The 11,405-nt window shown below is 51.3% G+C and overlaps 1 protein-coding gene across 1 annotated transcript in view; it reads left to right on the top strand.

The window, feature by feature from the left end:
* Window positions 1-5,423: 5,423 nt before the first annotated feature.
* LOC142471194 (neuralized-like protein 4) overlaps window positions 5,424-11,405 on the top strand; it is a gene marked incomplete at its 5' end in the record, with an annotated part of 29,895 nt that continues 23,913 nt past the window's right edge. The window contains 3 exons of the mRNA XM_075577981.1: window positions 5,424-5,636; window positions 6,430-6,531; window positions 11,047-11,184. Coding sequence (XP_075434096.1) covers window positions 5,424-5,636; window positions 6,430-6,531; window positions 11,047-11,184 — 453 coding nt within the window. The remainder of the gene's footprint in view (window positions 5,637-6,429; window positions 6,532-11,046; window positions 11,185-11,405) is intronic.

Below are 11,405 nucleotides of genomic sequence, written 5' to 3'. Positions count from 1 at the left end.
CACCGCTGTCCCCTATTACCTTATAGGAACCCCGTGTGTGTGAGACGCCCTCTTATCCCATCACAGGGGGGCGCCGCTGTCCCTATTACCTTATAGGAATCCCGTGTGTGAGACGCCCTCTTATCCCATCACAGGGAGGCACCGCTGTCCCTATTACCTTATAGGAATCCCGTGTGTGAGACGCCCTCTTATCCCATCACAGGGGGGCGCCGCTGTCCCTATTACCTTATAGGAATCCCGTGTGTGAGACGCCCTCTTATCCCATCACAGGGGGGCACCGCTATCCCTATTATCTTATAGGAATCCCCTGTGTGTGAGACGCCCTCTTATCCCATCACAGGGAGGCACCGCTGTCCCTATTACCTTATAGGAATCCCGTGTGTGAGACGCCCTCTTATCCCATCACAGGGAGGCACCGCTGTCCCTATTACCTTATAGGAATCCTGTGTGTGTGAGACGCCCTCTTATCCCATCACAGGGAGGCACCGCTGTCCCTATTACCTTATAGGAATCCCGTGTGTGAGACGCCTTCTTATCCCATCACAGGGAGGCACCGCTGTCCCTATTACCTTATAGGAATCCCCTGTGTGTGAGACGCCCTCTTATCCCATCACAGGGACGGCACCGCTGTCCCTATTATCTTATAGGAATCCCGTGTGTGAGACGCCCTCTTATCCCATCACAGGGGGGCACCGCTGTCCCTATTACCTTATAGGAATCCCCTGTGTGTGAGACGCCCTCTTATCCATCACAGGGAGGCACCGCTGTCCCTATTATCTTATAGGAATCCCGTGTGTGAGACGCCCTCTTATCCCATCACAGGGAGGCACCGCTGTCCCTATTATCTTATAGGAATCCCGTGTGTGTGAGACGCCCTCTTATCCCATCACAGGGGGGCACCGCTGTCCCTATTACCTTATAGGAATCCCGTGTGTGAGACGCCCTCTTATCCCATCACAGGGAGGCACCGCTGTCCCTATTACCTTATAGGAATCCTGTGTGTGTGAGACGCCCTCTTATCCCATCACAGGGAGGCACCGCTGTCCCTATTACCTTATAGGAATCCCGTGTGTGAGACGCCTTCTTATCCCATCACAGGGAGGCACCGCTGTCCCTATTACCTTATAGGAATCCCCTGTGTGTGAGACGCCCTCTTATCCCATCACAGGGAGGCACCGCTGTCCCTATTATCTTATAGGAATCCCGTGTGTGAGACGCCCTCTTATCCCATCACAGGGAGGCGCCGCTGTCCCTATTACCTTATAGGAATCCCGTGTGTGTGAGACGCCCTCTTATCCCATCACAGGGGGGCGCCGCTGTCCCTATTATCTTAAAGGAATCCTGTGTGTGAGACGCCCTCTTATCCCATCACAGGGGGGCACCGCTGTCCCTATTACCTTATAGGAATCCCGTGTGTGTGAGACGCCTTCTTATCCCATCACATGGGGGGCACCGCTGTCCCTATTATCTTATAGGAATCCTGTGTGTGAGACGCCCTCTTATCCCATCACAGGGAGGCACCGCTGTCCCTATTACCTTATAGGAATCCTGTGTGTGAGACGCCCTCTTATCCCATCACAGGAGCACCGCTGTCCCTATTACCTTATAGGAATCCCGTGTGTGTGAGACGCCCTCTTATCCCATCACAGGGGGGGCGCCGCTGACCCTATTACCTTATAGGAATCCCGTGTGTGTGAGACGCCCTCTTATCCCATCACAGGGAGGCACCCGCTGACCCTATTACCTTATAGGAATCCGTGTGTGTGAGACGCCTTCTTATCCCATCACAGGGGGGCACCGCTGTCCCTATTACCTTATAGGAATCCCGTGTGTGTGAGACGCCCTCTTATCCCATCACAGGGGGGCGCCGCTGACCCTATTACCTTATAGGAATCCCGTGTGTGTGAGACGCCCTCTTATCCCATCACAGGGAGGCACCGCTGACCCTATTATCTTATAGGAATCCCGTGCGTGAGACGCCCTCTTATCCCATCACAGGGGGGCACCGCTGTCCCTATTATCTTATAGGAATCCCGTGCGTGAGACGCCCTCTTATCCCATCACAGGGAGGCACCGCTGTCCCTATTACCTTATAGGAATCCGTGTGTGTGAGACGCCTTCTTATCCCATCACAGGGGGGCACCGCTGTCCCTATTACCTTATAGGAATCCTGTGTGTGTGACGCCCTCTTATCCCATCACAGGGAGGCACCGCTGTCCCTATTACCTTATAGGAATCCTGTGTGTGTGAGACGCCCTCTTATCCCATCACAGGGAGGCACCGCTGTCCCTATTACCTTATAGGAATCCCCTGTGTGTGTGAGACGCCCTCTTATCCCATCACAGGGGGGCACCGCTGTCCCTATTACCTTATAGGAATCCCGTGTGTGTGAGACGCCCTCTTATCCCATCACAGGGGGGCACCGCTGTCCCTATTACCTTATAGGAATCCCGTGTGTGAGACGCCCCTCTTATCCCATCACAGGGAGGCACCGCTGTCCCTATTACCTTATAGGAACCCCGTGTGTGTGAGACGCCCTCTTATCCCATCACAGGGGGGCACCGCTGACCCTATTACCTTATAGGAATCCCGTGTGTGTGAGACGCCCTCTTATCCCATCACAGGGGGGCACCGCTGTTCCTATTACCTTATAGGAATCCCGTGTGTGTGAGACGCCCCCTTATCCCATCACAGGGGGCACCGCTGTTCCTATTACCTTATAGGAATCCCCTGTGTGTGAGACGCCCTCTTATCCCATCACAGGGGGGCACCGCTGACCCTATTACCTTATAGGAATCCCGTGTGTGTGAGACGCCCTCTTATCCCATCACAGGGAGGCAACGCTGTCCCTATTATCTTATAGGAATCCCGTGTGTGTGTGACGCCCTCTTATCCCATCACAGGAGGCACCGCTGTTCCTATTACCTTATAGGAATCCCCTGTGTGTGAGACGCCCTCTTATCCCATCACAGGGGGCACCGCTGTTCCTATTACCTTATAGGAATCCCGTGTGTGAGACGCCCTCTTATCCATCACAGGGAGGCGCCGCTGTCCCTATTACCTTATAGGAATCCCCTGTGTGTGAGACGCCCTCTTATCCCATCACAGGGAGGCACCGCTGTCCCTATTATCTTATAGGAATACCGTGTGTGAGACGCCCTCTTATCCCATCACAGGGGGGCACCGCTGACCCTATTACCTTATAGGGAATCCTGTGTGTGAGATGCCCTCTTATCCCATCACAGGGGGGCGCCGCTGTCCCTATTACCTTATAGGAACCCCGTGTGTGAGACGCCCTCTTATCCCATCACAGGGAGGCACCCGCTGTCCCTATTACCTTATAGGAATCCCGTGTGTGTGAGACGCCCTCTTATCCCATCACAGGGGGGCACCGCTGACCCTATTACCTTATAGGAATCCCGTGTGTGTGAGACGCCCTCTTATCCCATCACAGGGAGGCACCGCTGTCCCTATTACCTTATAGGAATCCCTGTGTGAGACGCCCTCTTATCCCATCACAGGGGGGGCACCGCTGACCCTATTACCTTATAGGAATCCTGTGTGTGAGATGCCCTCTTATCCCATCACAGGGAGGCACCGCTGACCCTATTACCTTATAGGAATCCCCTGTGTGAGACGCCCTCTTATCCCATCACAGGGGGGGCACCGCTGTCCCTATTACCTTATAGGAATCCTGTGTGTGTGAGACGCCCTCTTATCCCATCACAGGGAGGCACCGCTGTCCCTATTACCTTATAGGAATCCCGTGTGTGAGACGCCCTCTTATCCATCACAGGGAGGCACCGCTGTCCCTATTATCTTATAGGAATCCTGTGTGTGAGACGCCGTCTTATCCCATCACAGGGAGGCACCGCTGTCCCTATTACCTTATAGGAATCCCGTGTGTGAGACGCCCTCTTATCCCATCACAGGGGAGGCACCGCTGACCCTATTACCTTATAGGAATCCCCTGTGTGTGAGACGCCCTCTTATCCCATCACAGGGAGGCACCGCTGTCCCTATTATCTTATAGGAATCCCGTGTGTGAGACGCCCTCTTATCCCATCACAGGGAGGTACCGCTGTCCCTATTACCTTATAGGAATCCCGTGTGTGTGAGACGCCCTCTTATCCCATCACAGGGAGGCAACCGCTGTCCCTATTATCTTATAGGAATCCTGTGTGTGTGAGACGCCCTCTTATCCCATCACAGGGGGGCACCGCTGACCCTATTACCTTATAGGAATCCCGTGTGTGTGAGACGCCCTCTTATCCCATCACAGGGAGGCACCCGCTGTCCCTATTATCTTATAGGAATCCCGTGTGTGAGACGCCCTCTTATCCCATCACAGGGAGGTACCGCTGTCCCTATTACCCTTATAGGAATCCCGTGTGTGTGAGACGCCCTCTTATCCCATCACAGGGAGGCACCGCTGTCCCTATTATCTTATAGGAATCCCGTGTGTGTGAGACGTCCTCTTATCCCATCACAGGGAGGCACCGCTGTCCCTATTACCTTATAGGAATCCCGTGCGTGAGACGCCCTCTTATCCCATCACAGGGAGGCACCGCTGTCCCTATTATCTTATAGGAATCCCGTGTGTGTGAGACGCCCTCTTATCCCATCACAGGGGGGCACCGCTGTCCCTATTATCTTATAGGAATCCTGTGTGTGTGAGACGCCCTCTTATCCCATCACAGGGGGGGCACCGCTGTCCCTATTACCTTATAGGAATCCCGTGTGTGAGACGCCCTCTTATCCCATCACAGGGGGGCACCGCTGACCCTATTACCTTATAGGAATCCTGTGTGTGTGAGACGCCCTCTTATCCCATCACAGGGAGGACACGCTGTCCCTATTACCTTATAGGAATCCCGTGTGTGAGACGCCCTCTTATCCCATCACAGGGAGGCGCCGCTGTCCCTATTACCTTATAGGAATCCCGTGTGTGAGACGCCCTCTTATCCCATCACAGGGAGGCACCGCTGTCCCTATTACCTTATAGGAATCCCGTGTGTGAGACGCCCTCTTATCCCATCACAGGGAGGCACCGATGTCCCTATTACCTTATAGGAATCCTGTGTGTGAGACGCCCTCTTATCCCATCACAGGGGGGCGCCGCTGTCCCTATTACCTTATAGGAATCCCGTGAGTGTGATGACTATTGACTTATAGAAATCTTTCCCCCTCTCCTTACTCTTCTCTCCCCCCACCTACACGTCTCTTCCTTCCCCCCCCCGTCGCTCCCTTCTCCTCCCCCCCTCTTTCTCTTCCCCCCCTCTTTCTCCTCCCCCCCTCTTTCTCCTCCCCACCTCTTTCTCCTCCCCCCCTCTTTCTCCTCCCCACCTCTTTCTCCCCCCCTCCCTCTTTCCCCCCCCCCTCCCTCTTTCTCCCCCTCCCTCTTTCTCCCCCCCTGCTAGGTGAGGGTAGAGAACATGGACCCCCGCTGGTCGGGTTCCTGCCACATCGGGGTCACCTCCCTGCCCCCCTCTGACGCCCTGCTCCTGGCGGGGGGGCTCCCGGGTCGTGCTCTCGACTTGCGCTCCAGGGTGACGTGGCTCGTGGCGGGGACGACGGTGACGAGGAACGGGCAGCGTCTCCGCGAGAATTACTGCAGTCACCTGGAGAGGGTCCGGGTGAGAGACGGGGGGGTGGGTGGGAGAGCAGGGTGACGGGGGGGGGGAGAGGGTGACGGGAGGGGGGGAGAGGGTGACGTGGCTCGTGGCGGGGACGACGGTGACGAGGAACGGGCAGCGTCTCCGCGAGAATTACTGCAGTCACCTGGAGAGGGTCCGGGTGGGAGACGGGGGGGGGGTGGGTGGGAGAGCAGGGTGACGGGGGGGGAGAGGGTGACGTGGCTCGTGGCGGGGAACGACGGTGACGAGGAACGGGCAGCGTCTCCTGGAGAGGGTCCGGGTGAGACAGGGTGACGGGGGGGGAGCATTCCCTGTCTGTATGTACAGGTTTATATATATATATATATATATATATATATATATATATATATATATATGTATGTATATATATATATGTATGTATGTGTGTGTGTATATATTTATATTCTCGTGTGTTTGTGTACAGGTGGGGAGCAGGCTCGGTGTGTGTGTGTGTGTGTGTATATATTCTCGTGTGTGTGTATATATATTCTCGTGTGTGTGTATACAGGTGGGGAGCAGGCTCGGTGTGTGTGTGTGTATATATGTATATATGTATATATATATATATATTGTGTGTATACAGGTGGGGAGCAGGCTCGGTGTGTGTGTGTGTGTGTGTGTGTGTGTGTGTGTGTATACAGGTGGGGGAGCAGGCTCGGGGTGTGTATGTGTGTGTGTGTGTGTGTGTGTGTGTGTGTATATATATATTTATATTCGTGTGTGTGTGTGTGTGTGTGTATGTGTATATATATATATTTGTGTGTGTATACAGGTGGGGAGCAGGCTCGGTGTGCGGCGTGCGAATGATGATACGTTGCATATTCTGATAGACGGAGAGGATATGGGAGCAGCAGCCAGCGGTTTACCAAGGTGTGTATAGTGTGTCTGTATATATCATATAAGGTGTGTATAGTGTGTGTCTGTATATATCATATAAGGTGTGTATAGTGTGTCTGTATAAATCATATAAGGTGTGTATAGTGTGTCTGTATATATCATATAAGGTGTGTATAGTGTGTCTGTATAAATCATATAAGGTGTGTATAGTGTGTCTGTATATATCATATAAGGTGTGTATAGTGTGTCTGTATATATCATATAAGGTGTGTGTTTAGTGTGTCTGTATATATCATATAAGGTGTGTATAGTGTGTCTGTATATATCATATAAGGTGGTGTATAGTGTGTGCCTGTATGTATCATATAAGGTGTGTATAGTGTGTGTCTGTATATATCATATAAGGTGTGTATAGTGTGTGTATAGTGTGTGTCTGTATATATCATATAAGGTGTGTATAGTGTGTGTCTGTATATATCATATAAGGTGTGTGTATAGTGTGTCTGTATATATCATATAAGGTGTGTATAGTGTGTCTGTATATATCATATAAGGTGTGTATAGTGTGTCTGTATATATCATATAAGGTGTGTGTATAGTGTCTGTATATATTATATAAGGTGTGTATAGTGTGTCTGTATAATCATATAAGGTGTGTATAGTGTGTGCCTGTATATATCATATAAGGTGTGTATAGTGTGTGTCTGTATATATCATATAAGGTGTGTATAGTGTGTGCCTGTATATATCATATAAGGTGTGTATAGTGTGTGTATAGTGTGTGTCTGTATATATCATATAAGGTGTGTATAGTGTGTGTCTGTATATATCACTCTTCTGGCTGTAACCTGCCTTTTGCTGCACTAATTCCACATACTTTAAACAGCCTCCTTGCTTTCTTTTTCACTTGTTATTATATTACCTTCTGTCCTGGCAATGGTAAAAATAAATGCAGCGGGACCCTTCTGTCCCTCAACAGATTTCTTTTGATCCATATTAACGTAAGATATGTTTCCCTGTGGGATTTAAAAACACACGAGACGGCGCTCCCTGAGCTTCTCACTCCCACAGAAAAAGACCCCTCTTTCATTTAAACATCTGCGCAATTTCCGTATCTTTTGCACATTCCTTTGGAGGAAAAAAGGGGGGTTTTGGCGCGGTCTGTGCTGCTATTGTTCGGATTCTCTTTCTAGTTGCCATTAGAACAGAAGGAAAAAGAATATTTTCTGGTTTTAAAAGACCCATTCGTGTGTGGCCAGTACGAACAAACCTTAAAAAAAAATCACCAGTTACAGGGCTACTTCCATTCTTTTCCCTTCCTCTTCTCTCTCTTGGCCACTAGGTGGCAGGCTAAGACTCCTTTCTCTGTCTTACTCGCCTCTGTTCCCATGTAAAGGCTGCACTGCAATTACTAGCAAAAATGTCCTGCCTTTTTTTCACTTATAACACTTTCTGTCCCTTCCAAACAATATACACAGTCTCTAATTGTATCTGAATTTCTGCATATAAGCCTTTCATAAAAATAACCCTCAATACCTACTTCCTTAACACCATCATATGCCTTGATTATCTATCAGCAAATGCACTTGCTATTTCTTTCCTATTCACTTTCTTTTTTACTGCAAAGCGTACGTTAACGCGGAAAAAAACAGGAGTTCGGACAGTTTTAACGTCTAGGGGTTGCCCGCCCAAGTACCTGTGGGCTATATCCTTTCTCTTTTACTCCCAACAATCCCCACCCGTCCTCATGAATTCTCAACATTAATACACAAACACATTTTGGACATGACATACCACTTGATTACGAGAGAGAGGATAAGGTTGTTCAGGAATCAGTCGGCAGGATTCCGCGCTGTTACCAACCGTAACGCGCACCTCAACACCCCCCTCCCTCCGCAATGCGCCCACCGCGCAGTCACTACCGGGAAAAACAACACACCTCAATCCGCAACGCGCCCACCCGCGCAAGTCGCTACCGGGATAAACAACACACCTCCCACCGCAACGCGCCCACCGCGCAGTCGCTACCGGGATAAACAACACACCTCCCACCGCAACGCGCCCACCGCGCAGTCACTACCGGAATCACCGTGTTCCTCTCTGAACCGACTTTTCCTTACTTCCCCATTCCCCTCCTTCCACCAAGTTTACAACGTACAATAACAAGACCCCCTAGTCGGCCGGCAAAAATCCCACTCCACTTCGGGCTCCCACTTGCGGCACCGACTAACACGTATAAACATATAAACATATACCTGGTGACAGATAGTCTAGGTAACAGGTTCGCGTTTAAAACGGGGCTCCGGGCAAGATATCTACCTGTCTTTAGGTGACCTTCGGAGAGCCGTATGAGACACAGAAATAGACCAACAGCGGAGACAGTGCGTATCGGTAGATAATAAATGTTATCTTACCGTACTCCAGAGGTGATCAGTCTCCTGCCGCGTCCGCACTGGTCCACCTCGGTCCCTCTGTCCACGGCTGTCTGTTGGTTCACGACCCGGGGCCCCACGTTGGGCGCCAGCTGAATTGGATCAGACAAAAACGTCTGCAGAGTATCTGTCCCCGTCCAGATTGATTTCCTACGTAGGTAGTGCACTGAGAAAAATCACACTGACACAAAGTTCAGAATGATAAGGCTAAGGCCCCGCTCCCAGAGTCAGCGCACCCGCACTGCTGACAGGCGGTGCGCTGAGATACACAGACCGCGATATGCGGTCTGTAGGGAGCGGGAGGTGGGCGGGTGGTGGGCGGTTTGACAGGGAGGGGGGGCGTGGCTTGAGCGGAGGGACCCGCTACTCTCCCCCCCCCCCTCCCTCCACGGACTCGGGCTGGAGCTGGAAAGTAAGTTTTAAACACACACACGCAGGCACTCATTCATACACACACACACGCGCACACACACAGGCAGGCACTCACGCACTCAGACACACACACAGACAGAGGCAGGCACTCACGCACTCGGGCACACACATACACACACAGACAGGCACGCACGCACTCAGACACACACACAGACAGGCACACACACAGAGAAAGGCACTCACCTGCTTTCACTCCACACTCCTCCCCGCTCCCCGATGCCTCTCCTCCTCCCGAAGCCTCCCCTCCCCATTGGCTCACAGCCACACACGTCACGCGTCGAAGCTAGGAAACACCATTCTCTGGTGTCTCCTGCGGCTGACGCGCGACAGCGTGTAGTCAGCTGTGCCGCCAGTGGGGACCGGGACCGGCTCGCGAGGATTCCCCTGCTGGTGGGGAACTCGCTACATTGCCGCCCGTGCCAACGAGCGCAGCGGGTCCCAGGCCTAATGCTTCTCTTTATTGCTACAGCCCGCGTTTTTTATATAGGGGCTAAGGGGGGGAGATTGTATGCAAAAAGGAGCTGTCTGAGGTCTAAAGGTTGTTTGCCAATGCACAGGTCAGTGTCTCATTGGTTCTTGTTAGGTCATTTCCTTGTATGGTCTTGTTATTGTAGTTTTATGGACACATCAGGATTTGGGTGGAATTCCTGGGTTGGGTGCCATCTTGATTTCATAGTTGATGGAGGGGGAGCTGCGGTAGCCATTTTGAGTAAGGAATCATAGCAAGGTACACATTACAGATGAAGAAATAGGCATTTTATCCAATCCATCACAACAGCACAGTCTTTTAGCAACAGCAATAAACATTTGTTTTGTCTTATCTTTCGTGGTGGGAACTCGGTCCCAAGTATCCAGGCAAATCCTCTGGTACTGTGATACTTGGAGGGGCCGTCCACCCCGAACTGGATTCCGGGGAGCAGCGATACCCCCAGCCCCCAGGCTCTAAGGAGAGAGACTGAAATGCAAACCTCTCTGCTCTAAATACCTGTGCATGTGATTAGAAGAGCAGGTGAGGGAGAACTAGAGCCATTGTAATCTGTGGTCTGGATTTTCCATCCAGCTGCCTGAGTTAATGTGAAGCTGTGGAACGGATCATTTTTAACTATTCCTGCACTTTCTGACCTAAAATGGGGCAGAAAGCTGCCTAACATCTTTGGACTATGTCACAATAGCTATATAAGGTGTGTATAGTGTGTGTCTGTATATAGCTATATAAGGTGTGTATAGTGTGTCTGTATATAGCTATATAAGGTGTGTATAGTGTGTGTCTGTATATAGCTATATAAGGTGTGTATGGTGTGTGTCTGTATATAGCTATATAAGGTGTTTATAGTGTGTGTCTGTATATAGCTATATAAGGTGTGTATAGTGTGTCTGTATATAGCTATATAAGGTGTGTATGGTGTGTGTTATGTTATGTCATGCTTCACAATAACACACCCCCTTGTTGGTAGTGAACGATTCTTCTTTATTGCTGCTGACGGGCAGCCATTCTCCCGGTGACCTCTGCATGTGTCTCACTCTGCTCCCTGGTCAGGGGTCAGAGTGGTGACATCACAGCATCACATGACCGTGACCAGGAAGTACCCAATACACGTGTGTGTGTGTGTGTGTGTGTGTGTGTGTATTCTGTGCCATGGTATTAGAGAGGTGTGTGTATGAGTATATAGCTGTCTCTCTGTACACAGGGGGTATACGCCGTGCTGGATATATACGGCTGTGTCACAGCGGTCTCTGCTGTCAGCTCTTCTGTTCTGGAGGAAGCCGATGTCACCAAACCCCCGTCAGTGACGTCGGAGAGCGAGGAGGAGGAGGGAGACCTGCCTGTGAGTGTCGCCTTCACCTGTGTTATATATACGTTCCCACAAGTGTCACACACCCCCCCCCCCCCCTACTGGGTGACAGAAGGGAGCTATGAGCCTCCCCCTCCCCCCGCAGGGTGACACAGACAGAAGGGAGCTATGAGTCTGTCCCTCCCCCCGCAGGGTGACACAGTGACACAGACAGAAGGGAGCTATGAGCCTCCCCCTCCCCCCGCAGGGTGACA

This window comes from Ascaphus truei, chromosome 20 (genome assembly GCF_040206685.1).
Source record: "Ascaphus truei isolate aAscTru1 chromosome 20, aAscTru1.hap1, whole genome shotgun sequence".
NCBI classification, from domain to species: Eukaryota; Metazoa; Chordata; class Amphibia; order Anura; family Ascaphidae; genus Ascaphus; species Ascaphus truei.
This window is presented reverse-complemented; position numbering and strand designations above follow the sequence as displayed.